This window comes from Lepidochelys kempii, chromosome 25 (genome assembly GCF_965140285.1).
Source record: "Lepidochelys kempii isolate rLepKem1 chromosome 25, rLepKem1.hap1, whole genome shotgun sequence".
NCBI classification, from domain to species: domain Eukaryota; kingdom Metazoa; phylum Chordata; order Testudines; family Cheloniidae; genus Lepidochelys; species Lepidochelys kempii.
The window spans coordinates 8,271,009-8,299,000 of NC_136404.1; the positions used below are offsets into that span (position 1 = coordinate 8,271,009).

A 27,992-nucleotide genomic window follows, 5' to 3' on the forward strand; every position below is an offset into this window, starting at 1 on the left:
CGTGGGGAGGGTGCATGGGGAGTATGCACATGGGGGGGGCAGGTGTGACCCTGGGGTGGGGTGAATGCCCGTGTGCACGGGGGACATGTCACTCCAGTAGCAGTGTCGCCGGGACTCAGAGCCGGGACTCAGAGCCACCGGGCAGAGCCAGGCATCAGGGCACCTGGGGCACAAGGCTTTCGTTGGCTGCTAGTGGGGCTTGTCTCCTTCCCTTCCCCCGACTCTCCCAGCCCCACTCCTCTGCACTGGGTCCCCTTTACAAGCTCCCACTCCTGTTGCACTGACCCACGCGCCCCCCGCCCTGCAGCCAGGTCAAGGTTGCTGGTCATCAGCAAAGCTGGTAGGGGGAGCCCGGGACTGCAATGGCAGGGGGCTGTGGGTTGGGACTGGTAGAGCTGGGGCAGGGGAGACCCCAGGTGTAGGAGAGCAGGGTGCAGATCAGGACTGAGGGACACCAGCCCTCCCAGCTTAGCTCCCACTCGTTCTCCCGAGAGCCACGTTTATCCCACACGTTTTCTGCCCAGGCCTGGTGGCATTTGGGGTTAAAACTCAGCCCTGCAGGGAAGGGGATGCACATGCAGGTCAGAATCGGGAGGGGGGTCAAGGGGGCTGAGGCCTGGTCTGTCTTGGCTCCTCGTGTGCTGTTGCTCACCTGCAGGAATGTGGCAAGGGGCCCCAGCTGCCCGTAACACTGGTGGCTTTGCACCAGCCTCGTGCCCAGCAATGGGGGGAAAATGCCAGCACAGCCAGAGCTCTGGAGAGGCTCCAAACCTCCCGCCCAGCACGTCAGGAACTCACCCGGGGCAGAGATTCTGTTGTGGACCCTAATAAATGGGGGGAAGGGGAGACTAGGTCAGGGGGTCGCATTCTAAACTGGGGTAATTTACACCCCTCGGGCTAGTCTGCCCCCTCCCCGCCCAGCCTCTGCTGGTCCCCATACGCTGCTCTGGGGTCACAGAGGGGCCGTTATGTTGCAAGGCAGTGGAGATGAATTCCCTAGCACAGGCCCAGCACAGAGCACATGGCATCAGAGATTCTGCACTGGCCCACCCTTCTGGGGAGAGGACAGCTGGTCCAGTGGCTGATTCATTTCCCTGCTTGGCTACACACTCACTGGGGGACCTTTGCCTAACTCCCACTAAAATCAGCCTGACCCAGTCGCTTGGTGCCTCAGTTTCCCCTCTGTGAAATGGGGATATGAGCCCTGCCCTGCCTCCCAGGGAGGTTAAGATAAATACATTAGCAATCATGAGGGGCTCGGATACTGTGGGGAGGGGAGCCAGAAATAGGAGCACAGAAAGCCAGAGACTTCAAGCAGCCCGGGGCTGCTCTGACTTAGCCCGGGGGCAGGTTCAGTCCCCAGAATCCAGAGGGCAATGGAAGTGGCATAAATCTCCTGTGCCCCCTTGCCCTAGCAGCACATCCCAGAATGGAGCTGGCAAAGAGAAGGGTTCCCCAGTGGTTTTCATCCACCTTAGACGGGGGGGCATGATAGTGGGGGGGAGGGGGCACAGGGTGGCTGCCCTTGCTGGTGAACTCATGCTGGGCTCACGGGCCTGCAGCTGTGTGCTACTTGGGCGGAAGGGGGAAATCAGGCTGCTGGCATGACACATCACACTGTGTAAAGTGTCATAAATTGTCCCTTGTGCTGGACTCTAGAACCACCCGATCTGGGACGCCCAGAGGTGTAAAAAAGCCCCAGATGGGCACCTGGTGAGAAGTGTTGTAAAATTTTACATCTTAAATCTTTATTCTTCGATTCCCTCCTTCCAGCGTGACTCGAGGGATCTGTCTCTAGATATTTGGAGTAAAGAAAGGGGGTGCCCCAAATACAGGGGAGTCTTGCGGAAAGAGAAAACAGGACGGATGCCGAAGATCGGGGACAGCGCATGTCTCTTAACCATCTTTGCCCGACCCTTTTCAGAGAGCAGTGGTTGCACGTCGGGGCCGTTCCTTCCCAGCAAGGAGCTCAAATGCCACTCGGTCTCCTCCATCCCTGCCCTCCTGGTCCTCACTGGTGTTCGATCCAAGGGAAGCTTTGCTCAGGGCCAGAGAGCCCTGCTCCTCCATTCTGATGCTACTGATCTGGGTAAGGCAGAAGGAGGGGTGGGGGGTGTCTCATGCAGTGATCAGATCCCAGATAGGAAAAGGCATGGGGCTCTTCAGGGATAATTAACCCCCTCAAACCTGCGGCAGGGCCAGGACTCCAAAACATCTCATTGCTCATGGCAGAACAGCTGCATGATGGGAAAGGAACTAAGAGAGCTGTCTGCAGTGGGGATGGGGGGACAGAACCCACAGCAAGCTCCAGAGATGGATCGAAAGTGGCCTCAGCACTTGGAGCAGGAGTCGGGAAGCTGGAGCCGGTCTTTTCCCCACCGCATGGGCTGGGGCTGCCCAGGCTGAAATGGGAGCCATCCTGCATGTCCCGTCTGTAGTGTCTGGCGGGGAGGCGGAGGGTGGGCCGAGCCGGGAGCACAGTGCCTGGAAACACCAATGACTTGAGGACTGGCCACGTCCCGCCAGCTCGCCAGCCTCCGTGTGGGCTGGAGCTGAGGCTGCCCAAGTTGTTACACCTCCAGGGGGCAGCGCGGCCCGATCCTGCCTCTGGGTCAGAGTCAGGGGTGGCAGCTGGGGCTCAGTTGCGTTGGCTGGTCAGCTCCTGGGAGATGAACTTCCGCAGGCGCTCGAGGTACTGGCTGTACAGTTCAATGTCATTGTGGCCTGCCCCCTCCACCCACAGGGGCTCCACGGCCTTGGGGCAGCGCTCATACAGCGCCAGGCCGTGAGAGAAGTCGATGACCTCATCTTCGGTGCCATGGATGATGAGGACGGGCGAAGTGATCTTGGACACCTTCTCGATGCTGCCGGGAGGAGAGAAGCAAACAACCCCTGAGCAAACCCTGCCCTGCATCGAGCACCTCCAGCCACGAGGGGCGCCCCAGAACACGCTGCAGCCCAGGCCCCACCACTGAAATGCAGCTGCCTCTGGGGTGGAGGAGGGGAAGCAACCAACTAGCTCACAGCCCCGTGCACAATCTGTTGGGGGTGGAGGGCCTGAGGAATTATGGTAAGGACTTGCAGCAAACCCCCACCCTCCCCTAGCTAGACTGCAAACCCCTCACGACAGGGGCTGTGTGTCCTTTGTCTAACACCCCATAGACCAGTGTTTGCCCACAATAATGGGCTTGCTAGGGGTGCCACAAGATCGGGGGCAGGGCCTCCACATGGATTGGCCCTCAGACCCAAAGAGGCGTGTTCTGAACTCGGGTTGAAATACCACATGGCAGCTCAGATGGCAGCTCAAGATCCAGTCCAGGCTCCATCTGCATCTGCTCAGCCCAGTCCAAAGCCCTCACTAGGGTTTTCACCTGGTTCGCTAACCTGAGTTCAGAACGCACCTCTTCTGCTGCGAAGACAGACCCCAGGGACCCCAGGGACTCTGGCTCCGCCGTGCTCCGACCACAAGTAAAAACAGGGGGCTTCTTCCAGCCAGCCCTGTCAACTCCTAGATTTCAAGGCCAGAAGAGACCGGTGTGGTCATCTGCTCCGACCTCCTGCACGCATCTGGCCCTGGGCCAGAGGATTTCCCCCAGTGCTTCTTGCAATGAGCTCAGAACTCAGGGAGCCTGAGCGCATCCTTTAGAAAGAGCCGACTGATCGCCAGTCAGAGATTCCAAGTGATGGAGGATCCACCATATCTCTTGGCACAGTTCCCTGGGGATTTTCCTTTCGGTACATCCCTGTTCCTGGAGGGTTTTAAGAACAGGTTGGACAAAAACCTGTCTAGGTTTACTTAGTCCTGGCTCAGCGCTGGGGGCTGGACTAGACAACCTCCCCGGGTCCCTTCCAGCCAGACATTTCTATGATTCTGTGATCAATGCTGCCTGTAACTGACAGCATGTGTACACGGCTACAGAACACCTGTGGCTGGCCCGGGTCAGCTGACTCGGGCTCGCAGGGCCATCAAATTGCAGGAAATATTCTGGCTCAGGCTGAAGGGGTCTCAGAGCTCAGACTCCAGCCCAAACATCTATTCTGCAATTTTATAGACCCACAGCCCGAATCAGTGGACCAAGACCAGCTCCGGGTGTTTTACTGCAGTGTAGACGTAGAGGTCTGCAGGGCAAACCAGAGCTACGGCTGTCACTGTGATTACACAGGGACGCCGACGGGAACTTAACAACCCATTCTGCTGATGCTGCGCAAACAGGAAAAGCCTCCCATGCCCATTTGGGCAACTAACGTCTGCAAGGCACTTCGAAGGCCCCAGGCTGAGGTTCCAATGCAAGCGGGGTGCTGTGGGTACAAAGCAGCACCATGCAGGCACCCTGTAATCTCGCTGTTTTGGGGGATGCGTGGCCACTTCTGGAGGAGAATCTGCCTTTGGTCCCCAGGCTGGCTTTGGGGCCCAGCAGGCGAGGCGGCAGCACGAGAATGTGGGAGGGTGGGATTAAACTGGTGCCTCCCCGTCCCCTTACAGGGGTGGCTGGATTTCCAGAAGGGCAGCTGGCAGCCAGAGGGGCCCCAATTTTCAGACCCAGGCACTTTAACAGTTTGTCTGCATCCTGCCATCTGGCACCAATGGACATCCATGCACCCCGGCGGAGACGGGCGCCTCCCCAGGGGATAATCAGATGTCCTTCCAAGGCATCCGCACAGAAAACAGCCCCAAGGCTCACCTTTTACCCACCATCTCATGTGCTGCCCCCCACCCCTGCAAGGGCGAGTTGCAGTTGGAGTCCATGTGGACACTGGGCCATCGTCCCCTGGCAGCCTGAGCTGAGCAATCTCCCCAGCTGGGGGGGGGGGGTCAGTGTGGGGGAAACACTCACTTGGGGAAGGCGTCAAAGCAGTACGTCTTCTTAGTGTCGGGGAAGGCGACTCTCATGCCCGAGGTGAGGGGCGAGTGCAGCACCACGGCGGCACACTCGTAGCGGGAGGCCAGGTCCACGGTGGGCACCGTGCCGATGCTCTGCCCGTACAGGATGATGTTCTCCGGGCTGATCCCATACCTGGGCAGGAAGGGAATCTGGGGGGTTAATTCCCAGGTGCTGTCCAGCTGGGGGAGACATCTCCCTGCAGCCCCAAAGGGAAATCCCAACACAACAGGTTGATGGCGAACAAGGAACTGTCCCGCCCAGGCCAGGAGATGGGCTGGAAGGTCCGACAGGCCTGGCTCCTATGACTCTCTGAGAGTGAGGGTCCCTGGGCAGAGGACACTAGGTGGTGGGATTCCCCCCAGCCCATTGGGGACCCCAGTACAGGGCAATGCAAAGGGCAGCCCAAGCCGGCTGTCTCCCTGCAGGCCACCTGGGCAAAAGGCAGGTTAACCACCCCCAACCACAGAGACCGAGTGACCCACCCACGCTCACACAGGCAGAGCTGGGCCATGCACCCCGGACTGCTGAGTCCCAGCCACGCAGCAGCCTGTTCCCATCCTTCCCAAGGAGCCGTTGCAGGGGGGCTCTGGGCTTCCCCCCGAGAGCCGCAGCAGGGAGCTGAACCCTGCACAGCAGCGAAAACACCGACTCGGGCTTGTGGCACTGATTTACCTCCTGGGGGGGGGACGGGGGACGTGGGGCCCCCCGCCCTTGGGCCTGATCCTACTCCTCCTGGCCGCTGCCACGGAGCTCAGTGCACGAAGGGCAGGGCCCCCCTTCTCCTAGCCTCTCCCCCCAACGCTATCAGCTGAAACAAACACCCATCCCCGGGCCAACCTACATGCACTGCAGAGGTTGCCATGGTGACTGGCTTATCCCCTCTGGGTTTCGGGTCTCGCCCCTTCCACAGGTGGCTGGCTGCCCCCCAGCCCAGATTCAATCGGACCAGCCTGAGGTGCCCCCCCCCCTTGGTCCTGGGCACGCTAAGATCCTCAGGGCTGGGCTGCCCTGGGTCCTGATCCGTTCCCCACAGGGAACATGACTGAGTCCCGTGCAGGCCTGTGGGGCTGATGTAGGGCAGGGAAACCTGGGGGAGGCAGAGGAGGGGACGGCTGCTCCAGCGGGGGGCCCGGGCCCGGGGAGCTGCTGAGGGCAGGGGGTGGTGGTGGAGGGAAGTGCTGGGAGCAGAAGCAGAGGCAGAAGCAAGGCAGGGAGGGCCCTGGGCAGGAGGGCGGCCCAGCCAGGAGCCAGCAGAGGGACTGTGGGGTGCAGGGGCCACTGACGGCTGGGAGCAGCCGTCGGGTCTGGGGGGCTCCATGTCTCATTGTCACCCACCCAGGATCAATTTAAGTAAGGCATCGAGCAGGCCCGGGCCCAGCACAGCCTCCCCAGCAGACGGCCGCAGCTACACGCCATCCCCCTGGCCTGCTCCAGGCCACAGGGATTCTCTGGATCACGAGCCCTGTAGGGCGAGGATCGCTTATCCACCTGGCTGTGACCTACTTCTGCACAGCGCCGCGGGCGGAGGCAGGGCCGCGCGCAGGACCCAGGCAGACGCTGAGCAATTAGCAACGTCAGCGGCTCCAGTGTACATTTCCCCAAGGCGTTCGGTGCTGGGGGAAGATGCCGCATGCCGCGTTGGCAGTCGTGGGGATAGAGGCTTCTGTTTACCCACAGCCTGGGCAACAACCGGGCAAACTACCTCCCCCCACATCCCCAGCTCTGGAAGGACACACCTCTCCGGTTGAATTACTAAGGCCCAGTCAGCCCCGCGGGGGCTTGGTCTTTCCCCCGGTTTGGATCCTTCCCTCTGGGTGAAATACAACTGAATTGCCAGTCAGTTTTCTCGGTGCCAGTGAAGACATACACCTGCTCTGGAGAGGGATACTGGTACTGAGGGACTGGCCAATGAGCCTTCCCTCTCCAGTGGGGACTCAGGGCTGGGAGCCTTGTCTAGACTAGTCATTTCTGCCTTGGGCTCAGCTTGAACCTGGAGAGGGAAGGCGGATTCTTTTGCTGAGTGCTCAGCCCCACCCTGTGGCTTCTCTCTTTTAACAGAGCCCAGCCCACGTCACCCAAACCGGAAGGCTCCCCACAGCACCGGGCGATGAGTCACCCCAGAGCGAAGCAGCTGGGTGGGCTGGGACTGTCTAGCACCACCACATAAATCGCGGCCTCCGGCCTCTCCCTCCTGCTTCCCCCTCTGCAGAGACGCCGGCCCCTGCCTGTGACTGCCCGGATGACAGGGCCGGCGGCTCTCCGAACAGGCACTAGGCAGTCAGAGGAGGGACAAGTGGCCTCCTCCGAAGACCACAGGAGGAACCCGCCTCCCTGCTCAGTAGCGGGAGTGCAGCCGAGTGGGTAGCGCAGCAGAGTGGGACTCAGAAGAGCTGGGTTCTGTTCCTAGTGCTGCCACTGAATGGCCTTGGGCAAGTCCCTATCCTGTGCCTCAGTTTCCCTGCCTGCCCTTTGTCTCTGTTGTCTAGCTAGGCTGTGCTCTGGGACTGGGACTGTCTCACTCTGTGTCTGCGCAGCACCTGGGACAATGGGCCCAGGTTTAGCTTGGCTCTAATACAACTAGTAATAAAGGGAACCTGCGTGGGGGGAGGGGAATGTGGTGCTCTCTAATGACATGCAGAAAAGGCCTGAAGCTTTATTTGTTTCCTGGTGTGGTTTGTCACATTGGGAACTCAGGCGTCCTGGCCCCGGTTAGACGCTGAGCAACAGCAGAGTCGACAGGGTTAGACACGGGCAGACCATGCCCCCCAGGGGAGTCCTGGTCAAGGGATTTCTACTCAGGCTGTTCACACCACTTCCCTTATTGCCTTATTCCCTGTAGGAGAAACACTCCCTGGAAAGAAGATTCAGTGATCCTGTCATCCAGTTCAAAGCTCCTGCTGCACATCCCAGTGTCACCCAAGAAGTGCTCCAGCTAAACCAGACCTGCCGCCCCCGCCAGACACAAAACTAGGTGGAACAAACCAAACCTTCCAGACCCTCTTCCTACCATATCAAAAAGGGCACAAACCTCCCCACAGCCCCTTGCTGGGCACTTCCAGGACAGCCTCTGAGACTCCCAGCCACGCACCCGCCAGCCCCCGGCATCCAATCCACAAAGGCCCCCTTGGCACCGATCGACGCGTGGCAGGAGAAAGCATCCGGGCCCGTCCCTTCGCGCTGAGTCAGCGGGGCTCATGCATCATGGTTGGTTCTCCAGGATGCTTCCTTCTGCCACCTGTCCCCCATCCCTAACCACCACCTGCCCAAAAAGGAGGGGTTCAGCCTCTGGGGCCCGGGCAGCCCTTGGCCTCGTCGCTGAGGCTACTGAGGTGGTGGCCAGTGAAAGCAACCATCTCCACTGGCCGTGTCCCCTGGGAGCTGAGCTGGGACCCACCAGCCCCCTGCATGCTGGCAGCACCCAGCCCTGGACCATGGTCACACTGGCCACCCCAAGGGGAAGGCTCCGTCCCTACGGTTCCCCTGGAGCCTGCCCACACGCACCGTCCCGTGCATTAGCTCAGCCCTGCCCCCACCCCACCAGCGGCCTCCCCTGCGAGCCCCTTCCGAGTGGCTGTCTCGCCCGGTGAGGTTTCCTGTTTTCCACAGTGCAGGCCACAGGGCTTTCCTGGCCCTCCCCGCCCCCCCGGCACTCTCTGTGGTGACCTCGAGCTGGGCTGCCTGCTTCTCACTGTGGGTGACGGGTTCCCAGCCACCTAAAATGCTGAGCCACCAAATTGCTGTGTTCTGAGCCAGCTGGGCCTCCTCAGGGCGCCACTGATTTTGACGTTTTGATTCTGACCTTTTTGCTACAAACCATTTGCAGAAATTACGGTGAATTCGCAAAACGTTTTGGTCAATCTGAATCTGCCTCTTTCGCTGGAAAAAGTTTCAGTGGAAATATTTCCCCGGCTCTCCTTGCAGTATCTGTGGCTCGGGCCCGGAGAGGGAGAGTCACACACGTGCTACCAGTGGTCTCCCGCCGTGGCCTGGGTCGGGGGATGCTGGGATTAGGAGAGCTCTCCTCACCCTGTATTGTCTGGCCTCAGCCTCAGCCACTTGCCTTCACGCTGGTGTGGATCTAGGCTGACGAGAGAACTGGGGGACGGGGCTCCTTGTTGGTGGAGGGACAGAGCCGGGTGGCGGCCACGTGCTGCAGCCAGCATTGCCTTGCCAGATCCCCCAACAGCTTCATGTCGCAGGGCGAGAGGATGGAGCCTGGTGGGACTCCACAGAAACATGAGATCTCCCAGCAACACCGGACGGTTCATCCCAGTGGAGCGCTCCAGAGTTGGGAGTCAGGAGTCCCTGGGCGCCTCCCTTCACCTGGAACATGGCTCCCTATGCACATCTATCCACCCAAGCCTGGGTCCTCCCTGTTGAACAGATGGGGAAACTGAGGCACTGAAAGGTGGAAGTGACATGATCCATTGAGTCGGTGGCAGAGACAGAAAGAGAACCCAGGAGTCCTAGCTCTCTGAGGTTTAAGCCACAAGGCTGTCTCTCCTCTGTAGATAGCTGAGAAATCTGCCCATCTGCCCCAAAATACTCCCCCACTTTTAGCCCAACTCTCAGGCTTTAAAACCTGAACCTTCTTCCAGGTTCACAAAGGTGTGGTGGGTTCCCTCCTATCGCCCCCATTATTTCTGTGCCACGTCTGTGCTCCCTGGCTCCCTGCAGAGGGGCTCTGCAACCGCAAGGAAAGCTGCCCTCCGATAAGCCCCAGAAATCTCACCCTACAGCTGTCCCGAAGGAGCAATCTGTCCCACCAGGTGACAGTCATCCAGATCATAAATAACCCTTGGCCCTGCTCTAGCACATGAGGCTCTCAAACAACTTGACACACAATAAGCAAAACCCCTCATCACATCTTCTATGAGGCAAGTCAGTATCATTCTCCCTGTTCTACATATGGGGAAACTGAGGCATGGAGGGGAGACATGCCCAAAGTCACAGAGTGGGACTCAGATCTCCAAAGGCCTATCCACTGGGCCATGGTGCCTCTCTCAACCTTAACCTGCAGCCCTCCCCCTCCCATGCTCTTCTGGCCCTGAGCTCCACTCATGCCCCTCAAACCTGACCCACAGCTCCCAGGCTATGCCAGCCCTGGGATCCCCCCCAACTCTGCCGATGCCCTCCAGTCCTGACCTGCAGCCCCCTGCTATCTCGGCTGTGGGGGTCCTTCCTATCCACAGCTCTGTGATGCCCCTCAATCGCAGCCTGTAGCCCCTCTATGCCAGGCCTGGGGTCCCCAGGCACTGACTGCCTGAGCAGGACTCCGGGAAGGCCAGATCTTCCTGTACCCACTTCCCTTTACTCCCCATCCCAAGCAGCCTTGGGCCTGTGAGGCCATTGGGGAGGCTAGCCGGCCCCAGGCAGAGCTCACCTCGTTCTCAGGGCCTGCCAGGCCGCATCGATGTCAGCGTAGAGATTCTTCTCCGAGGGCTTCCCCGTGCTCATGCCGTAGCCCGAGTAGTCGTAGGAGAAGATGTTGCAATTGATGCGGGTGCCCAGGCCGATGTAGAAGCTGCTCATCTGGCCCAGGTCCACAGCGTTGCCATGGGAGAAGAGCACCGTGAACCTGCCGGGGCAGAGCTACGGGTTAATGCACAGAGAGGGGCAGCCGGAGGCCCTGGGCCATTGCTGAGCACTGCAGCCTCCTGCCAACTGTCCTGCCCCCACAGGGACCCAGCACAGGACTGGGGAGCCGCTGGGAGCGCCTCGCTAGCCAAGGGCTGGGGGAGCCACAGGAGGGGGAATGGGGGAGGGGAATTTGGGAGGGAAGAGGATGCAGGGGAGATCAGGGGGCACGGAGAAGCCTGGGGGGGGGCAAAGGAGGGGGAGGTACAGGGGAGGGCCGGTGCCAATGTCATTCCAGAGGAGAACAGGATGGGAGGAGACGGGAGATGGAAAGGTAACTCCAGCAGAACGGAACCCAACCCCTCCCCAGCACCAGCCCCCTCCCCAACTTGAGCACCCCCCAGCTCAGTCTAACTGACGTTCTTCTAGCCCCCCCGCCCCCCCGGCCCGCGTGCTCCTAGTTGGGAGGGGCAAGAGGCCGGAGGCTGCACGCCTCAGACGGCGCAGACCCAGTGAGGGCAGGGGGCTGGGCCCACCAAGCGCCCACAGAGAGCAACGACCTTCCACTGAAGTGAACAGCGAAGTCTCTCAAGCAGCCGCTGCCCCCCCTTCCCCGCTCTGCCGCCCGCCGGCAGCAGAAGCAACAGCAGCAGGAATCGTTGTTACTGCCCCACAGGCCGGCCTCTGGGGCATGCCTGGTGTGGGCTCTGAAGACCTGCGGGCAGTGGTGATGAGCCTGACACTCTCCCCTCTGAGTTCACACCGGCCTGGCACCATGGTGTGGGCTAAGAAACACCACATTAGAGGGAGGGGAGTGGGTGACTCTTCCCACCGGTTGTTTGCAGTGTAGCTGTAGCCGCGTGGGTCCCAGGAGACCAGCGAGACAAGATGCGGGAGGAGGGACCAGCTTTTACTGGAACCCTCCCACGTTAGCGTCAACTTCCTGGACACTATGATCCGCTTCCACAATGGAACCCTACAAGACAACCATATACAAGAAACCCCAGGATCTCCCCACCCACCTTCACAGATCCAATAACCGCCCCAAACACGCCAAGAAATCCGTTCTCTACAGCCTGGCACTCAGGCACCACAGAATGTGCTCCGAGGGGAAGGTCCGGGATACACACCTTAACACATTTAAACCCGCCTTCACCAAACTAGGACATGCCACCAGAGAAGTAGATTGCGTCATGGAACGGGCCACCCAAAACCCCACGAGAACCTGCTTCAGGACAGAAATAAAACCCCCTCCAACAGCACACCCCTAGTTGTCACCCACCTCCTCATACCGGAATCCATGCGGGGTATCATCTAACAACTACAACCCATACTCAATGGGGAGCCCATCCCGAAAGAAATCATTCCTGAACCCCCATTTCTGGCCTTCAACCCTCAACCTCTCCAAGCTCATCAGAAGCAAACTCTCCACAGACCAGGCCACACCAGCGCAAAGCGGCCCCAGACCCTGCCAGAACAACAGATTCAAAACCTGCATACACATCTCCACCGCTACAACAATCAACACCCCCATCCCAACACACCTTTCCAGATCCATGGGTCCTCCACGTGCCTATCACAGCCCGTGGTGGGCCTCATCCAGCACATTAAATGCCACAATAACAGCTGTGTGGGTGAAACCAGACAATCACTACGCTCTCGAATGAACTTACACAGGGAAATGATAAAAGCCAAACACACCCTATCACCCTGTGGGTGGACACTTTTCACAAAGCGATCACTCCACACCTGACTTGTCAGTCCTCGTCCTCAAAGGAAACCTGCACAACGCTTTCAAAAGACGAGCCTGGGAGCTTAAATTCATAACTTTGCTAGACACTAAAAATCACAAACTGCACGGAGACACCTGCTTTATGGCTGTTACAACAATCCGTAACCACTGACCCCCTCTTTTTGTCCTATGACTGTGGAGGTGTTAATGGACAACTCTGCCTTGAATGGCCCCTTACTTACAATATATGCTGCTACTCATGCTAAACAAACTGTTCCACCTTGCATTTTGCTGGGAGGACCTTTCCCAGACCTGAAGAAAAGCTCTGTGTGGCTGGAAAGCTTGCCTCTCTCACCAACGAAGCTGGTCCAGTAAGAAGCATTACTGTGCCCATCTTGTCTCTCTTTCCCCTGGGGCAGAGCTAACCTCAGTTACGTGCTCAGGCATGCTGTGCTGCGGGGTGTGGGGGCCTTCGTAAGATGGGGGGCACTCCTCCCTCTTCGGCGTGTTGTGAGCATCAAAGTGTGAATGCTGCTCAGAGCGAGGCCAGGGGATGTGACTCGGCCTTACTCTGAGGGGAGAGCAGATCTTCAAAGTGCACCAGGGAAAACCAGCTTCTGAGCAGTCCGCAGCCCAGGGGGAAGGGAGGGGCAGGGAGCCACATGCTCCTTGGATCCCAGCCGCCAGAGAGATCAGAGACCGAGCAGCTGGCACACGCGCCTTCAGCCAGACGGGGCCGGCGTATATGAGGCCGCCAAAATTGACAAGGCAGAGAGGCTTGGCTGGCGGCATCTGCAGCCAGACCAGGTGCTAACACACTTCGTCAGCTTAGAGGCAAAGAAATCCCCTGCAATCCCAGCCTGTCCTCATCATGTGCTAAATCCAGGCGCCTGCAAAGAACAGCGGGGGCAGGTCTGTGCTTAGATCAGCTCTTCATGGCACTCCTGGTTCGGCTGGCACGTTTGGAGGCAGAAATCCCACTCATGGGCAGTCAGTTCCTCTTTGCCAACCCCAGTCCCCCTCGCCCGGCCTGCTCGGTCGCCAGGTCCCAGCGCTGCCTGCAGGAGGACAGCCCCACAGGACAGACGTACGGCACCAGGGTCCCAGCAGACACATCCCAAAATCCGGGGCATGTGAGCCTGGATGCAAGGCGGGACGACCCCCCGCCAGAGCTGGTGTCTCCGACAGACGGCAGTGTGACCTCATGCCGGCCACGGAGAGCCTGAACTGCCCATCGGCGCCAACCGTGCCGGAGGATGGGACGGGAAGGGGGCTGGGCAGCAGGTGGCCTGGCTGGGAGTGCGGCCCCCAGAGCAGCCTCCAACCCCAGACCTCGGCCACGGCTTCTAACGGTCAGAAATGGACTACGCGAAAACCTCCCATTTCTGCTTTGCTCAGCTCTTCAATTCTTGTCCCCATCCCGCTCCCCCAGCTGCTGTCTTGGTATGGGCCAGCTGCTCTGGCTGACCCTCGGTATGAGCTGTCTGGCCATTGGTACAGTCTGGCTGACCCGTGGTATGGTACAGCTGACCTTTGGTACAGTCCAGCTGGGGGGACCCTTGGTGTGATCTGGCTGAACCTTGGTATGGTCTGGCTGGGGGACCCTTGGTGTGATCTGGCTGGTCTGGCTGGGGGACCCTTGGTGTGATCTGGCTAGTCTGGCTGTCCCTTGGTACGGTCCAGCTGGGTATGGTCTGGGTGGGGGACCCTTGGTGTGATCTGGCTAGTCTGGCTGGCCCTTGGTACAGTCCAGCTGGGTATGGTCTGGCTGGGGGACCCTTGGTGTGATCTGGCTGGTCTGGCTGGCCCTTGGTACGGTCCAGCTGGGTATAGTCTGGGTGGGGAACCCTTGGTGTGATCTGGCTGGTCTGGCTGGCCCTTGGTACAGTCCAGCTGGGTATGATCTGGCTGGGGGACCCTTGGTGTGATCTGGCTGGTCTGGCTGGCCCTTGGTACAGTCCAGCTGGGTATAGTCTGGGTGGGGAACCCTTGGTGTGATCTGGCTGGTCTGGCTGGCCCTTGGTACAGTCCAGCTGGGTATGATCTGGCTGGGGGACCCTTGGTGTGATCTGGCTGGTCTGGCTGGCCCTTGGTACAGTCCAGCTGGGTATGGTCTGGGTGGGGAACCCTTGGTGTGATCTGGCTGACCCTTGGTACAATCTGGCTCGGTGACCTTTGGTATGGTCTGTCTGGGTGACCCTTGGATTCCAGGCTCTCTCACCCATGCCCCCTGCCCTGGTTCAGGCCTCACTCCCTATCACCTGGGTTGGTTCCTCCCCCGCGCCCCCCACCAGCAACTTAGGCTGGCCCAGCCGAATTCAGCTGTGCTCCAGGTGCCTCGGCCACGATGCCGTCTGCTCCTCTCAGCGACAGCTGTGGGCAGCATCTTCCGCTGGGCGGCAGGGAGAGCCCTTGACTTTCCCAGAGCCAACGTCAGGTGCCAAGGGGCAGGCTCCAGCTCGCCGCACCGGCCCTGCAGACCCTGCAGGCCACCACGCCAATGCAGATACACATCGCCCCACATGCAAGGTGCGGGGACAGACATGTAATACACTGCACTTATCGCTGCCCTTTGCCCTCCTCACCTGCACTCTGGATCAAGCCTTGGGTTCAACTCCCAGCTTTGCCACTACGCCTGACAGGAGTCCTTGGGTAAGTCACTTTCCTCTCTCTGTGCCTCAGTTTACCCATCTGTAAAATGGGACGAATGACACTGACCTCCTTTGTAAAGTGCTTTGACATCTCCTGAGGGAAAGTGCTGCGTACAAACTAGGGATTATTAACCAACCTGCCCCAAAGCTTATTCATTCCTCTGGAGCAGCCATACCCAAAATTATTCCACTGCTATACCCAATTTACGCTGGCCAGATGCCCATGATGGGTAAACTTGGGCCTACACCAGTTCCAGTTTAAGGTCTGACTGCTGTCACTATTGATGAGTTGTACTAAAGGAGCCCTTAGGGGTCCCCAATTGAGATCAGGACTCTATCATACTAGGCACAGAACAGACACATAGTAAGAGACAGCCCCTGTGCCAAAAACTTGCAGCCTAAACAGAGGAGGCAGACAGGTGGGAGGGGAAGGGACTCGCCCAAGGTCATCCACAGGTCAGTGGCAGAGCCAGAAACACCCAGGTCTCCTGAGACCCAATATAGTGCTCTACCCACTAGGCAATGTTGCTTCAGCAGGTGTTTTATACTACGTGAAAATACAGCTCTCATTTCTCGCTTCAGAAGGGCCTAAAATCGTGCACATGAAAGCCACAATGCTTATGCACAGACAAACTATGTGAGGTTATTTTGGGGCGTGAGGGGATGTGGGGGTGTGTGTGAGGGGGGGAAGGGTGTGACTGGCCCATTCTGAGCTGCGCTGTAGTTAGACACAAGGACCAAGATTCAGAGGGGAACGGGGGAGGATGGGAAACAGCATTTAAAGTCAGGTCCTAACGCCTAAATGGGAAGCTGAGCTGCTTTTAAAAATCTTGGTCATGGTAGCAAAGGGCTTTTAGTCTAGACACACAGAAACTGGGCTGATTTAAGTCAATCGGTTTCTAAATAAATTTAGATCAAACAGCCCTGTGGTGCGGACACACTTAAATCGTGTTCGTGAGGGCCTCCTCCTGGGAAAAGCTTAATTTGGTTTGTTACCAGATTCAGAATCTACTTTAGCTAAAATCACTGTAGTTTCTGTGTGCTGAGCAGGGCCTCAGGGGCTGGGATTTACAGGTGGAGGGATAAGTCCCCTTAAAATGTCTAAATCCATTTCTAGCATACAGTAGAACCTCAGAGTTACAAACAGACCAGTCAGCCACGCACCTCATTTGGAACCGGAAGGACGCAATCAGGCAGCAGCCAAGACCAAAAAAAAAAAAAAAGAAAGAAAAAAGGGCAAATACAGGACAGTACTGTGTTAAATGTAAACTACTAAAACAATAAAGGGAAGCAGCGTTTTTCTTCTGCAGGGTAAAGTTTCAACGCTGTACTGAGTTAATGTTCAGCTGTAAACTTCTGAAAGAACAATCGTAACGTTTGGTTCAGTTCCGAACACTTCAGAGTTACGAACAACCTCCATTCCCGAGGTGTTTGGAACTCTGAGGTTCTGCTGTAGTTTCTCCTGTGACACGTGGTATAAACAGGTTGCATGATGGTTGGAAGTGGGGTGTAGACTTTATTGGATACCCTATATACCTGACTTGTGCAATGGGCTTTCCAAACTCCGGCTGAGAAAACCCTTATTGTATCATCCAGCATTCTCTGCTGGCCCTGCTATGTACACTTACAATTTAGACTGACCTGGCCATGTCACTTGAGGGAAGGGGGTGTAAAAAGTTCAGACCCCTGAGTGCAGGAGTTAAGTCAACCTAACCCCCAGCACAGATGAGCCTAGGGCAACTGAAGAAGAAGTTCCTCCCCGTGAGCTGTAATGGCAGTTCCTCAAGATGTGTGTCCACAGGGGTGCTCCACTTCAGATGTGCGTGTGCGTCTCGCACCCTTGATTGGAGATTTTCCAATAGCAATGCCCGTTCAGCCAGCGCATGGCCCTTAGCCTCGTCGTGCCGGACCCCGAGACTATATAGGGGTGTGTCGGCGAACCGTCCTCCGTGCCTTCTCCACCCAAACATCTCTGCAGAGAACCGTCTGAAGCAGAGGCAAAGCAGAACGAGCAGGGGAGCACCACAGGGACACGCATCTCAAAGAACTGTAGTCACTGCACAAGGTGAGTCATCTCTTCTTCAAGTAATGTCCCTGTGGGTGCTCCACTTCAGGGGACTTCTGAGCAATTTCCCCACAGGCAGGAGGGAGCTTCAGAACTGAGTCCAGAATTGAAAATAGTACTCCTGTACCCTGAGCCACATCAGATCGGATGGCCTGGATCACGGCGCAGTGCTCTGAAAATGTAGGTACTGATGCCCACACGGTAGCCCTACACATCTCAGACATCAGATGTTCTTAAGCAATGCTGTGGATGTTTCTTGTGACTTGGTAGAATGTGCTGTCACCCCTTGAGGAAGATGAACGCTTGCGGTCTCATAACAAGTGACAATACATCCAGCTATCCACCTCGACAATCTCTGAGCAGCAATCGTAGATCCCTTGGCTATATCCATGGAGGAGATGAACAGCCTGGGTGACCTTTGAAATCACTTGGTCCCATCCAAGTAGAAGGCCAGTGCTCTTCAAACATCCAGGGTATGAAAACAGAACCCCTACATAGGTCTATGGCTCTGGGAAAACCAATGGCAGATGAATAGATTGGTTGAGGTGGAACTCCAAGAGAACCTTAGGTAAGAATTTAGGGCATGGGTGTAAAGAAACGTTATTCTTGTAAAGGGGAGTTCCGCCATCAAGGTGCAAATCTCCCCAACTCTACTGGCGTTGTGATGGCTCCTAAAAAGGCTGTCTTCATAGATAAATGGAGTAGAGAACAGGTTGCCGTAAATTCAAATGTTTCATAAAGTAACTGAGTACCAGATTGAGGTCCCAGGTTGGGGTCGGGTCTCTACTTTCGGGGTAGAGATTCCCCAAACCCATAAAAAACCCAGATACAGGATGAGCCAATATGGAAAATCCCTCTATATTCGGATGAAAGGCTGATATTGCAGACAAGTGGACCTTAACTGGGTTAACTGATAACTCTAATTTCTTCAAATCCAGCAGATAATCCAGGATTGCCTCTTGTCGGGGGTCAGCAGCCACTACCGCCAGGACCTCGGAGAACACCCTTGGGGCCGAGGAGAGACCCAAGAGGACACCAGGGCTCCGTCTCAGGCCAAGGCGCTAGAGAAGGAACTGAGGGCGGTTTGCCCGCTCGACCCTATATGGCTTCGGTGTCTGGCATAAGGAGGCATAGGGCGCATGCGCCGCCCAAACGGACACTGCTAGCGGGAAATTCTCCGACCAAGGGCTCAAGGGGCACCTTAAGCAGAGCAGCCACAGGGACACTACTTGAAGAAGAATTTTTCCACCAACCTAGCTACTGCCGCTCGGAGAGGTGGGTTAAACTTCCACCGCTATAGGAAACATCTGCACGACAATGCTACACTGGCGTAGACATGGTCTCACGCTGCTAACGCTGTCAAAGCCCTTCGCAAACGCCCTTTCATTAAGTTTCATGACAAGCAGGAACTCTACACCGATAAGGGACCTTTTCACCCACCACTAAGAGGCATCCACCTCTGGAGTGGGAACACAGCAGCTGTTTAACCCTGCGCTGGCACGCTTATGTAATCGTTGAGGACAGGAAGTGTGGAAAACCCTGCAGGGAGGATTCGCTTCAGAAGAAGGTCACTACCTTAGCCAGGAGCCAGGTCTAACATGGACAGAAAGACCCACTTCCACCCACGCAGCATCAGGCAGCACTGCCTCCAAGGAGGGGAGTGCCCCCTGCTGAGTCACTGACCTCTGGAGGTCTCCGATCCAAAGAGCGACCCAGTTTGAGAGACCCAATGCCCACGGTGGCCCAAGCAACAGGCATCACGCCACATGTCAGCTGCCAGGAACAAAGGCAGTGACCCAAGAATTCCAAAGGCAGCTGCGAAGCCCCCGGCCGTGCAGAGAGCTTACGCAGCAGCTGCCAGTTCCCAAACTCAGCCGTGCCCCTGCAAGCCCTAACCGCAGGCAGGATGAACAGCAGACTCTAGGGCAGGGCACACACAACGTGAGGAGGCCTCGGTGCTGCTCCCTGGTCTGCCCTTCCCCAGCTGTCACTGCCGGGTGTTGGGAGCCGCCACCACTTTTTGGAGGTTTAGGAGTGGGCCAGACAAGTTCCACCCCAGCCTACAGGGGGGAGCATGGAGCCTTGGATAAGAGTGGCACAATATCAGCCCCAAGCAGCCTAGCAAAATGTACCTGCCCCGGCACAAAATCAACAGCACCCGGCACAACTGTGTCTCTGGGTGCCACTTTGTAAGACACACAATAAACGCTCTCCAAGATGATCAGAAAGGCAAGTGATGGGCAAGGAATAAGAACCTAAAAAGCACAGAATCATGGGGGGCAGATGGGGAACTAGTGATATTTCACTTGCCCATGACAAATAGTTGCTAGCCCGGGCATGTAGAAGGTAAGTTAAGTATTTGAGACGCCCTCCATCCATCTCGGGATTATTCTGCCCTGCAAGGCGGGTTGAGAGCAAAGATCTAGGTCTCTACGTGTTAAGATGTTATTCACAGGGAACAAATATTTAATAATGGGCTCTTCAATCTACAGAGAAAGGTCCAACCCGATCCAATGGATGGAAGTTGAAGCTAGACAAACTCAAACTGGAAATAAGGCATACATTTTTAACGGTGAGCGTAATTAACAATTGGAACAATTTACCAAGAGTCATGGTGGATTTTCCATCACTGAGTTTTCAAACCAAGATTGGATCTTTTTCTACAAGACCTGCTCTAGGAATTATTTTGGGGCAGTTCCCTGGCCTCTGTTACGCAGGAGGTCAGAGTAGATAATCCAAAGTGGTCCCAACTGGCCTTGAATCTATGATCGCAGATCAAATAGAAGGGGTGAAGTAGGAAATAAATATATCATATTTGTGACTTTAAATCTCTTCTGTCTTTGTTGTTTTGGTTTTTTTCCTATTTAGAAATAAAATCTCTAACATTTTAGACCCAAATTTGCCAAAGCAGCCCCTGACTCTGTTGGCTTCTATTATCACAACTTCAAACACCTAGGGAAGCCTAGTGATCAACCACTGGAACAAGCTATCAGGAGGAGGGAGTCTCACCTCTGGCTGTCTTCAAATCTAGACCCTAGACCCAAATCTAGAATTCTGCAAGACTAGCTTTAGCCCAGGGGTTTTAAACTTTTTTTCAGTTGCGGGCCCCTAAAATATTTTGAATGGAGGTGCAGACCCCCATAGTCTGTGGATCCCCAGGGTCCCATGGATCCCAGGTTGAAAACCACTGCTTTAGCCAAACACGAGTGATTTGGCTCAATACTTGGGTAACTGGGTGCAATTCTCTAGCCTGTGATACACATGAGGTCAGACAAGATGTTCTAATGGTCCCTTCTGGTTTTAACTCTATGAATCTATATCCCGGCTCAATTGAAGTCGATGGCAAAACTCCCACTGGCTTCCGCAGGGCCAGGACATCAGCCCATGGGTGTCCTTTTCAGAGGTGGTGAGCAGCCGCAGAGCTCAATGACGCCAGCTGGGGTCCTGGGTGCCCAGCATTCCCCAGCCGTCTCAGGCTGGGCACCTGGAGATGGAAACCACCAGTTGCCCTGAGTCGTGAGTTCTCATCTTGAGGGTCACAATACCCCTGCCCACCCTGCATTGCTACGTGGGAAGGGAATCCTGGCTTAGTGGGAGCGGGACCCCGAGACAGAACAGGTTGGGAAGCACCCGTGGACTATCATAGAATCATAGAATATCAGGGTTGGAAGGGACCCCAGAAGGTCATCTAGACCAACCCCCTGCTCGAAGCAGGACCAATTCCCAGTTAAATCATCCCAGCCAGGGCTTTGTCAAGCCTGACCTTAAAAACCTCTAAGAAAGGAGATTCTACCACCTCCCTAGGTAATGCATTCCAGTGTTTCACCACCCTCATAGTGAAAAAGTTTTTCCTAATATCCAATCTAAACCTCCCCCACTGCAACTTGAGACCATTACTCCTCGTTCTGTCATCTGCTACCATTGTGAACAGTCTAGAGCCATCCTCTTTAGAACCCCCTTTCAGGTAGTTGAAAGCAGCTATCAAATCCCCCCTCATTCTTCTCTTCTGCAGACTAAACAATCCCAGCTCCCTCAGCCTCTCCTCATAAGTCATGTGTTCTAGACCCCTAATCATTTTTGTTGCCCTTCACTGGACTCTCTCCAATTTATCCACATCCTTCTTGTAGTGTGGGGCCCAAAACTGGACACAGTACTCCAGATGAGGCCTCACCAATGTCGAATAGAGGGGAACGATCACGTCCCTCAATCTGCTTGCTATACCCCTACTTATACATCCCAAAATGCCATTGGCCTTCTTGGCAACAAGGGCACACTGCTGACTCATATCCAGCTTCTCGTCCACTGTCACCCCTAGGTCCTTTTCCGCAGAACTGCTGCCTAGCCATTCGGCCCCTAGTCTGTAGCGGTGCATTGGATTCTTCCATCCTAAGTGCAGGACCTTGCACTTATCCTTATTGAACCTCATCAGATTTCTTTTGGCCCAATCCTCCAATTTGTCTAGGTCCTTCTGTATCCTATCCCTCCCCTCCAGCGTATCTACCACTCCTCCTAGTTTAGTATCATCCACAAATTTGCTGAGAGTGCAATCCACACCATCCTCCAGATCATTTATGAAGATATTGAACAAAACCCGCCCCAGGACCGACCCCTGGGGCACTCCACTTGACACCGGCTGCCAACTAGACATGGAGCCATTGATCACTACCCGTTGAGCCCGACAATCTAGCCAGCTTTCTACCCACCTTATAGTGCATTCATCCAGCCCATACTTCCTTAACTTGCTGACAAGAATACTGTGGGAGACCGTGTCAAAAGCTTTGCTAAAGTCAAGAAACAATACATCCACTGCTTTCCCTTCATCCACAGAACCAGTAATCTCATCATAAAAGGCGATTAGATTAGTCAGGCATGACCTTCCCTTGGTGAATCCATGCTGGCTGTTCCTGATCACTTTCCTCTCATGCAAGTGCTTCAGGATTGATTCTTTGAGGTCAGCGGCGCTGGAGAGCAACGGCCCCTCTGCACAGTACATCCACAGCCCACCCCAGCCATGGGCCCGGACTGAGTTGCAAGGGCTAGCACTGGGATCACAGCCTGGTCGGTCCTTGGCCAAACTGCGGCACAGTTGGCCAGGTGATCCAATCATGGCTCTTCCGTCATGGACACCAACCAGCCACTGGGCTGAGACCCACCCCCGCATATCCAGCGGATGGAGAGGTACCGAACAGACGCCTGCCCTGAGGAGAAGGCAACCCCAGCCCTTCGCCAGGGCTAGGGAAAGGCTATGTAGTGTCCGTGGGGTGAGGGTGGGCCTGGAGAGGGAAGGGAAAGGGTTAATTGAAACTGACATTCTGTGGGGCTCATTGGCCTCCTTATATGCTCCCCGCTGGTAGCAGAGAGGGTCTTCTCAGCAGAGAGGGTCTTCTCGATGCCCGTCCTGCCACAGCTGTGATTCTAGCGCAGCACCTGCGAGGGACCCTGCTTTGGTTTATCAAGGCCCAACCCGCGCACACCGAAGGCAGCGGGAAGGAGTGGGGCAGCACGGAAGGGAGGGAGACGTGGCTGCTGGATTGGGGACACACACTCTTGGGAGGAACTGTGAAACCTGAGCAGCTCATGGACCGATGCCCTCTGGCAGCAGGGTGAGAATGGGGAGGAAGACACACCAGGGCAGATGCCTGAGCAAGTGTGGGGTCTCACAAATCATGGCATGTGGGACACAGAGACTTGGGGAGGGGTGTTGGGGGTGTGAGGGGCACAGAGGTCTCGGGGGAGGGGATGTGATTCCACTGGCACTCCTAGCTCAGGAGAGCGGCTGGGGTTCCAGGTGCGAGTCAGGGCCTAGAAACCCCAGACTCAGCTAACGAGACTAATGAGCCCAGCCCACTGAGTGGGGCAGGGGAGTGGGGCTGAAGATCAGTTGCGGGCAGAGACACAGAAAGGAGCCAGCGCTGGTCCACAGTCCATAAATAAAGCTACCACTCACCCCACCCCTCACTGCCCCCAGCTCTGCCACCTGAACCAAGGTGCCAGCAAGCTGGAGCCCAGGCCCTAGGCTCAGGTGAGGGAATAGTGGCCAATCAGAGGTGGGCAACAAGGCCTCACCTGGCAACGCATCCTTGGGAGCCTGGGAGCAGTCCCCAGGGCCCCCATACGAGCTGTGAATGTCTCCGGCAAAGGGGCAGGGCCCCCACAGGCAGCCTGGACACTCCCAGCGCAGCACACCTCACCCATTCGCCTGCATTCAGCCTCGCCATTATTATTCCATAACCCTCTGCCCTGCACCAGCAGCATCCATTGGTGGATCTCACAGCACTTCACAACTATCAGCTAATTAAGCGGCACAACCCACCCCCCAGCATAGCGCCATTCCCCTCATTCTACAGATGGGGGAAACTGAGTCACAGATCAGGGGAAGCAACTTGCTCAAGGTCAGTAGCAAGGCTGAGAACGGAACCCAGGTGTCCGGGTCAGCAGCAGGGCTGGGAACGGAACCCAGGTGTCCGGGTCAGCGGCAGGGCTGGGAACGGAACCCAGGATTCCATGCCCCAAGCACTGTGACTTTACTACCTCCCTCCCCTTTGATCTTTTTGTTTGATTCCATCCCCAATTCTAGGTATGAGCAAAACAGGTTTTGACAGCCAACCCGCAGTGAGCATTTGCCCGGGCGTCTCCAAATCTCTGTGACTGGGCATCTCGCTTGGGAAGGTGCCCGATCTGGCACCGGGTCGCTGCAGGCCAGGAAGTGGCACCATGTAGGAGCTGCATTGGCGCAGGATGGCACGCTCCCTACAAGGTGTCACGGACAGAGGACCTGCAGGAGGGGATCAGACCCTTGGCCCAACTGAGTCGGGAATCCTACCCCCTGCTCTGCAAAGCGGGTTCAGCTCCCAGACACGTCCGCAGCTTGCCACTCACCTAGCGCCAGGCACACACCGGATATACATGCAGCTGACCCGGTTCCCCCGGCCACTCTTGGTTAGGAACACCTCAATGGTGTCCAGCTCCCGCTGGGCGTACTGGAAATCCGCCCGGTCCGTCAAATGCAGCTTCCATCGCCCCGCGGTGCCTCCTCTCAGAGAGCTGGTGCTGCCCACGGGCTCTGGCTCGGGGACCATGGCGTAAGTAGGCTCCGGGGGGAGGAAGGCCAGTTTGGCCGCTATCCGGCTGGGGCAGGGCGGGCAGCAGAAGAGACAGCACAGCTCACTCACCGACAGTCCGTTCATGGCGGCGGAGAAAGCACCGAGCGCGGAGTTCAGTTTATTTTTCGATTTAACGAACAAAATCAAAAGGAATTTTTTTAAAAAACCAGCAGATCCGGCCTGGTCACCGCCCGTCTCCTCAGCCTGCCCTCGCCATGGCGGCCATCACGACCAACGGGCCAGGTGTCTGCTGCGCACCCCGGCGCCGGTCAAGGTAAGGTCGGCCACCCTCTGTCCGTCCGCACCGGTCGGCAACGCCCTAGGACCGAAGGGGGATGGACAAGGGGTTGATGAGAAACCACGGGTAGTGCAACCTGGCAAAAAAGAGCATCCCAACCCACGCTCCGAAAGCTACTCAGCACACAACCACACAATTCACACACCCCGCCCCAGGAAAACACACACAGCATAACCAAACAATAAACACCCCTCCCCAGAAAAACACACACAATACGCACTCTTCTTTGAAAAACACATAACACCCACCACCTCACCGAAAATACACACTTTATACCTACACAATACAACCCCCTTGCTGGAAAATACACAATAGACACACACAAAATATACCATCCTCACTCCAAATCCCACAAAACACAACACACAATACACACCCACACAACACATACTCTCATCAAAAACCACACAAACGAACACCCACACAGTACATTCACCTCATCGAAAACCACACACAAACCACCCACGCAACATACAACACTCACTATAAATCACACACAGTATGCCCACACAACACACATCCATCACTAAAAGCCACAAAAAAACCACCCCCATGCCATACTCTGCTGACACATAATTCACCCACCCAACATACGCCTGCCACCAAAACCCCCACACAGCACAGCCGCACAACACACCGAAAACCACATGCAGCTCATACCACTCACCTACCAAAGCCACACTCTGACCAACGCACACGGATCACCAACACACGCGACACACCTCCTGCGCCTCAAACCCCACACACAAGACACAATGCCCACCATGGCCATGATCCTGCAATCCGGTTGACAGATTCCCTGCCCCCCCTCCCCCACACGCAGAGCTCAGACGACGGACATGGGGCTAGCATGTTGCGTGTGCTATCATCCTATGCATCGTCACACAGCACCACATCCACTCCAGAAATTACACAACGCCCCACGCACGGGGCAGCAATTCTGCAGCATATGCTCACAGCCAGGAGACAGAATTTAACACACACACCAAAGCGGTTTCTGCAAGTTTGGGCAGAGCCTCCCGTCTGAGGAATGTTAAACTAGCCTAGACCCCGAGGAATTCTACTCCAGCTGCTTCCGCAGGCGGGGAAAGAAGAGGAAAGGGTGGAAGGAAAGAGAGGCCTGTGAAATAGAAGGCTTATATGGAAATATTTCTATCCCGAATAACTGGATCCCCCCCACTCCCAGAATAACTGGATTACACACACACCCTCCCTCCCCCCCCCAATCTGGGGCTTGTTTTACATTAAGGGCCAAATTCTGATCTCACCCCAGTGTAAATCCTGAGTAGCTGTGCTCAAATCAATGGAGGTCCTCGGGATTTAGGCCAGTGTAGGAAAAAGCAGGATTGTGACTTCCCCCTGCCTCCCAACACAAGCTGATGGGGGGCAGGAGGGAGATGGAAAATAATCTATTCAGCCCCCCCCCGAAAAAAAGAATAGGTCCCAGGATCAGAGGCGCACTTCCTTCCATTTCATTCTTCCCTCCGGCTGGGATATTTGTGCTTTGTGCAGCTACTCAGCAGAACAGCTGCTCCCCTCTAATGGTACATCAGAGACACACCACACAGAGAAACACACCTGTCCACACTGGACAGGTGTCTGCCACGCAGACATGGCAGATGCCCCCTACACGTGTGCCATTAGACACACGTGCGGCCGCACGACCCCGCTGCCTGCATGACAGGCACACACAGAGACGCACACACAAAGGCGAATGTTTGCTCGCTTTTCACGGACACACCAGAGGGCACGCTCACACACCCAATGACCCATATTACAGGCACACACCTGTGCGCGCTATAGACACATGCGGGGTAGAAACACACGCACACGTTTGCAGCACAGGCTCACGCCCACCCCTGTCGACTCTACAGACACGCGGATTAGAAAACACACACACACCCCCCCCCCGTCTACACTGAAGACACACCTTTTTCGATACCACAGCTTGACAAAGCCCTGGCTGGGATGATTTAGTTGGGGTGGGTCCTGCTTTGAGCAGGGGGTGGGACTAGGTGACCTCCCGAGGTCCCTTCCAACCCCGATTCTTACAGACACAGTCACTCCCCGGCCCACACAAGACTCGTGTCACACCCCGGCCCACACAAGACTCGTGCAGCCCAGACGCACACTTATCGGCACCACACACACACACTTATCTATACTGCAAACACAGCACCATGACAGAGCTACAAAATACACGTAAGTATCCATGCGACAAACACACACTTATCTCTATTCCCAGCACCCGGTATGAAGACAGTATTTGGGGGGGCAGAAGAAGGGACCAACCGCCGGGGCTTGCGACTGCTTAAAAGAAACCAAAACTAGCCCAAAACTAGCCCCTCTCTCCAAGGATCTAACTCCAAACTTAACTGGGGGGTTGGGGGGGGGGCAGCGTTTGGATTTACACAAGTAGGCTGCAACCCTGCCCTTGCAGAAGTCAATGCTGGGAAAGGGCCCCAGCACGCTAGAACAATGGGATAATCACCCCCATAATCACCCCCACATCCTGCAGGCGCCTTGGGCCCCGCTGAGCAGGGCAAGTTCGGAGCTGGAGATATTGAAGGAGCCGAGGGAGGAAGACACCAGCAGCCGGGGCGGGGGGTGCGGGGGGACGGCTGCAGTTGGGGCAGAGGGAAAGAAGGGGCGCAGGGAAAATCAGCTTCTAATGGGACTGGGGGGCGGGGGAAGGTGATTGCAGCTGGGGGAAGCGATACAGGGGGATTGAATCAGCTCCCAGATGGGCTGGGGGCTGCACCGGACGGGCTGGGGGCTGCAGGGGATCGGGCTGGGGGCTGCACCGGGACAGGCTGGGGACTACAGAGGATCGGGCTGGGGGCTGCAGGGGATCGGGCTGGGGGCTGCACCGGGAGGGGCTGGGGGCTGCAGAGGATCGGGCTGGGGGCTGCAGGGGATCGGGCTGGGGGCTGCACCGGGACGGGCTGGGGGCTGCAGGGGATCGGGCTGGGGGCTGCACCGGGACAGGCTGGGGGCTGCAGGGGATCGGGCTGGGGGCTGCAGGGGATCGGGCTGGGGGCTGCACCGGGACGGGCTGGGGGCTGCACCGGGACGGGCTGGGGGCTGCACCGGGACGGGCTGGGGGCTGCAGGGGATCGGGCTGGGGGCTGCAGGGGATCGGGCTGGGGACTACAGGGGATCGGGCTGGGGGCTGCACCGGGACGGGCTGGGGGCTGCACCGGGACGGGCTGGGGGCTGCAGGGGATCGGGCTGGGGGCTGCACCGGGACAGGCTGGGGGCTGCAGAGGATCGGGCTGGGGGCTGCAGGGGATCGGGCTGGGGGCTGCAGGGGATCGGGCTGGGGGCTGCTAGGCAGGGCACCTTTGCTCCCTTATCCGCTGCAAGCTCCGGAGCAGGGAGCATCCGGGCTCAGAGCCGGTCCCGGGCCCCGCTCCGAACCGGGCCGCTGCTGCCCGCTCCGAGCCCCGCTCCGAACCGGGCCCGGGCCCGCTGGCGCGCTGAGCAACTGGAGCCGGGCGCGGCCCCCCGCATCCCCCCGGGGGCCCTGCAGGCTGGGCCCGGCGCGCGGCGCGGCTCCCGGGCGCTCCAGGCTCCTTGGCCGGCGCAGCCAGCGCCTCGTCCCCTCGCTCCGAGCGGCCGGCGGCGGATGTGACAGCAGCGCAGCCCGCACTGGAAGTGACGCCTCCTCCTGAGTCCTGCTC

General features: G+C 57.0%; 1 protein-coding gene across 3 annotated transcripts; it reads right to left on the reverse strand.

Moving 5' to 3' along the window:
• Positions 1-1,723: 1,723 nt before the first annotated feature.
• On the reverse strand, positions 1,724-27,990 carry ABHD17A (abhydrolase domain containing 17A, depalmitoylase). 3 transcript variants are annotated; one of them, XM_073323761.2, is made up of 5 exons: positions 27,652-27,990; positions 23,788-24,330; positions 10,267-10,461; positions 4,836-5,015; positions 1,724-2,864 (listed from the first exon to the last, which is right to left on the reverse strand). In XM_073323761.2, exons 2-5 carry the CDS (start codon positions 24,093-24,095, stop codon positions 2,639-2,641), a joined length of 909 nt encoding a protein of 302 aa, XP_073179862.1. In that variant the 5' UTR covers positions 24,096-24,330; positions 27,652-27,990; the 3' UTR covers positions 1,724-2,638. The 3 variants fall into 3 exon arrangements, with proteins under 3 accessions (XP_073179862.1, XP_073179865.1, XP_073179863.1); XM_073323764.2 differs by lacking the exon at positions 27,652-27,990 and adding an exon at positions 26,813-27,642; XM_073323762.2 differs by lacking the exon at positions 27,652-27,990 and adding an exon at positions 26,801-27,642.
• Between the last annotated feature and the right edge of the window lie 2 nt (positions 27,991-27,992).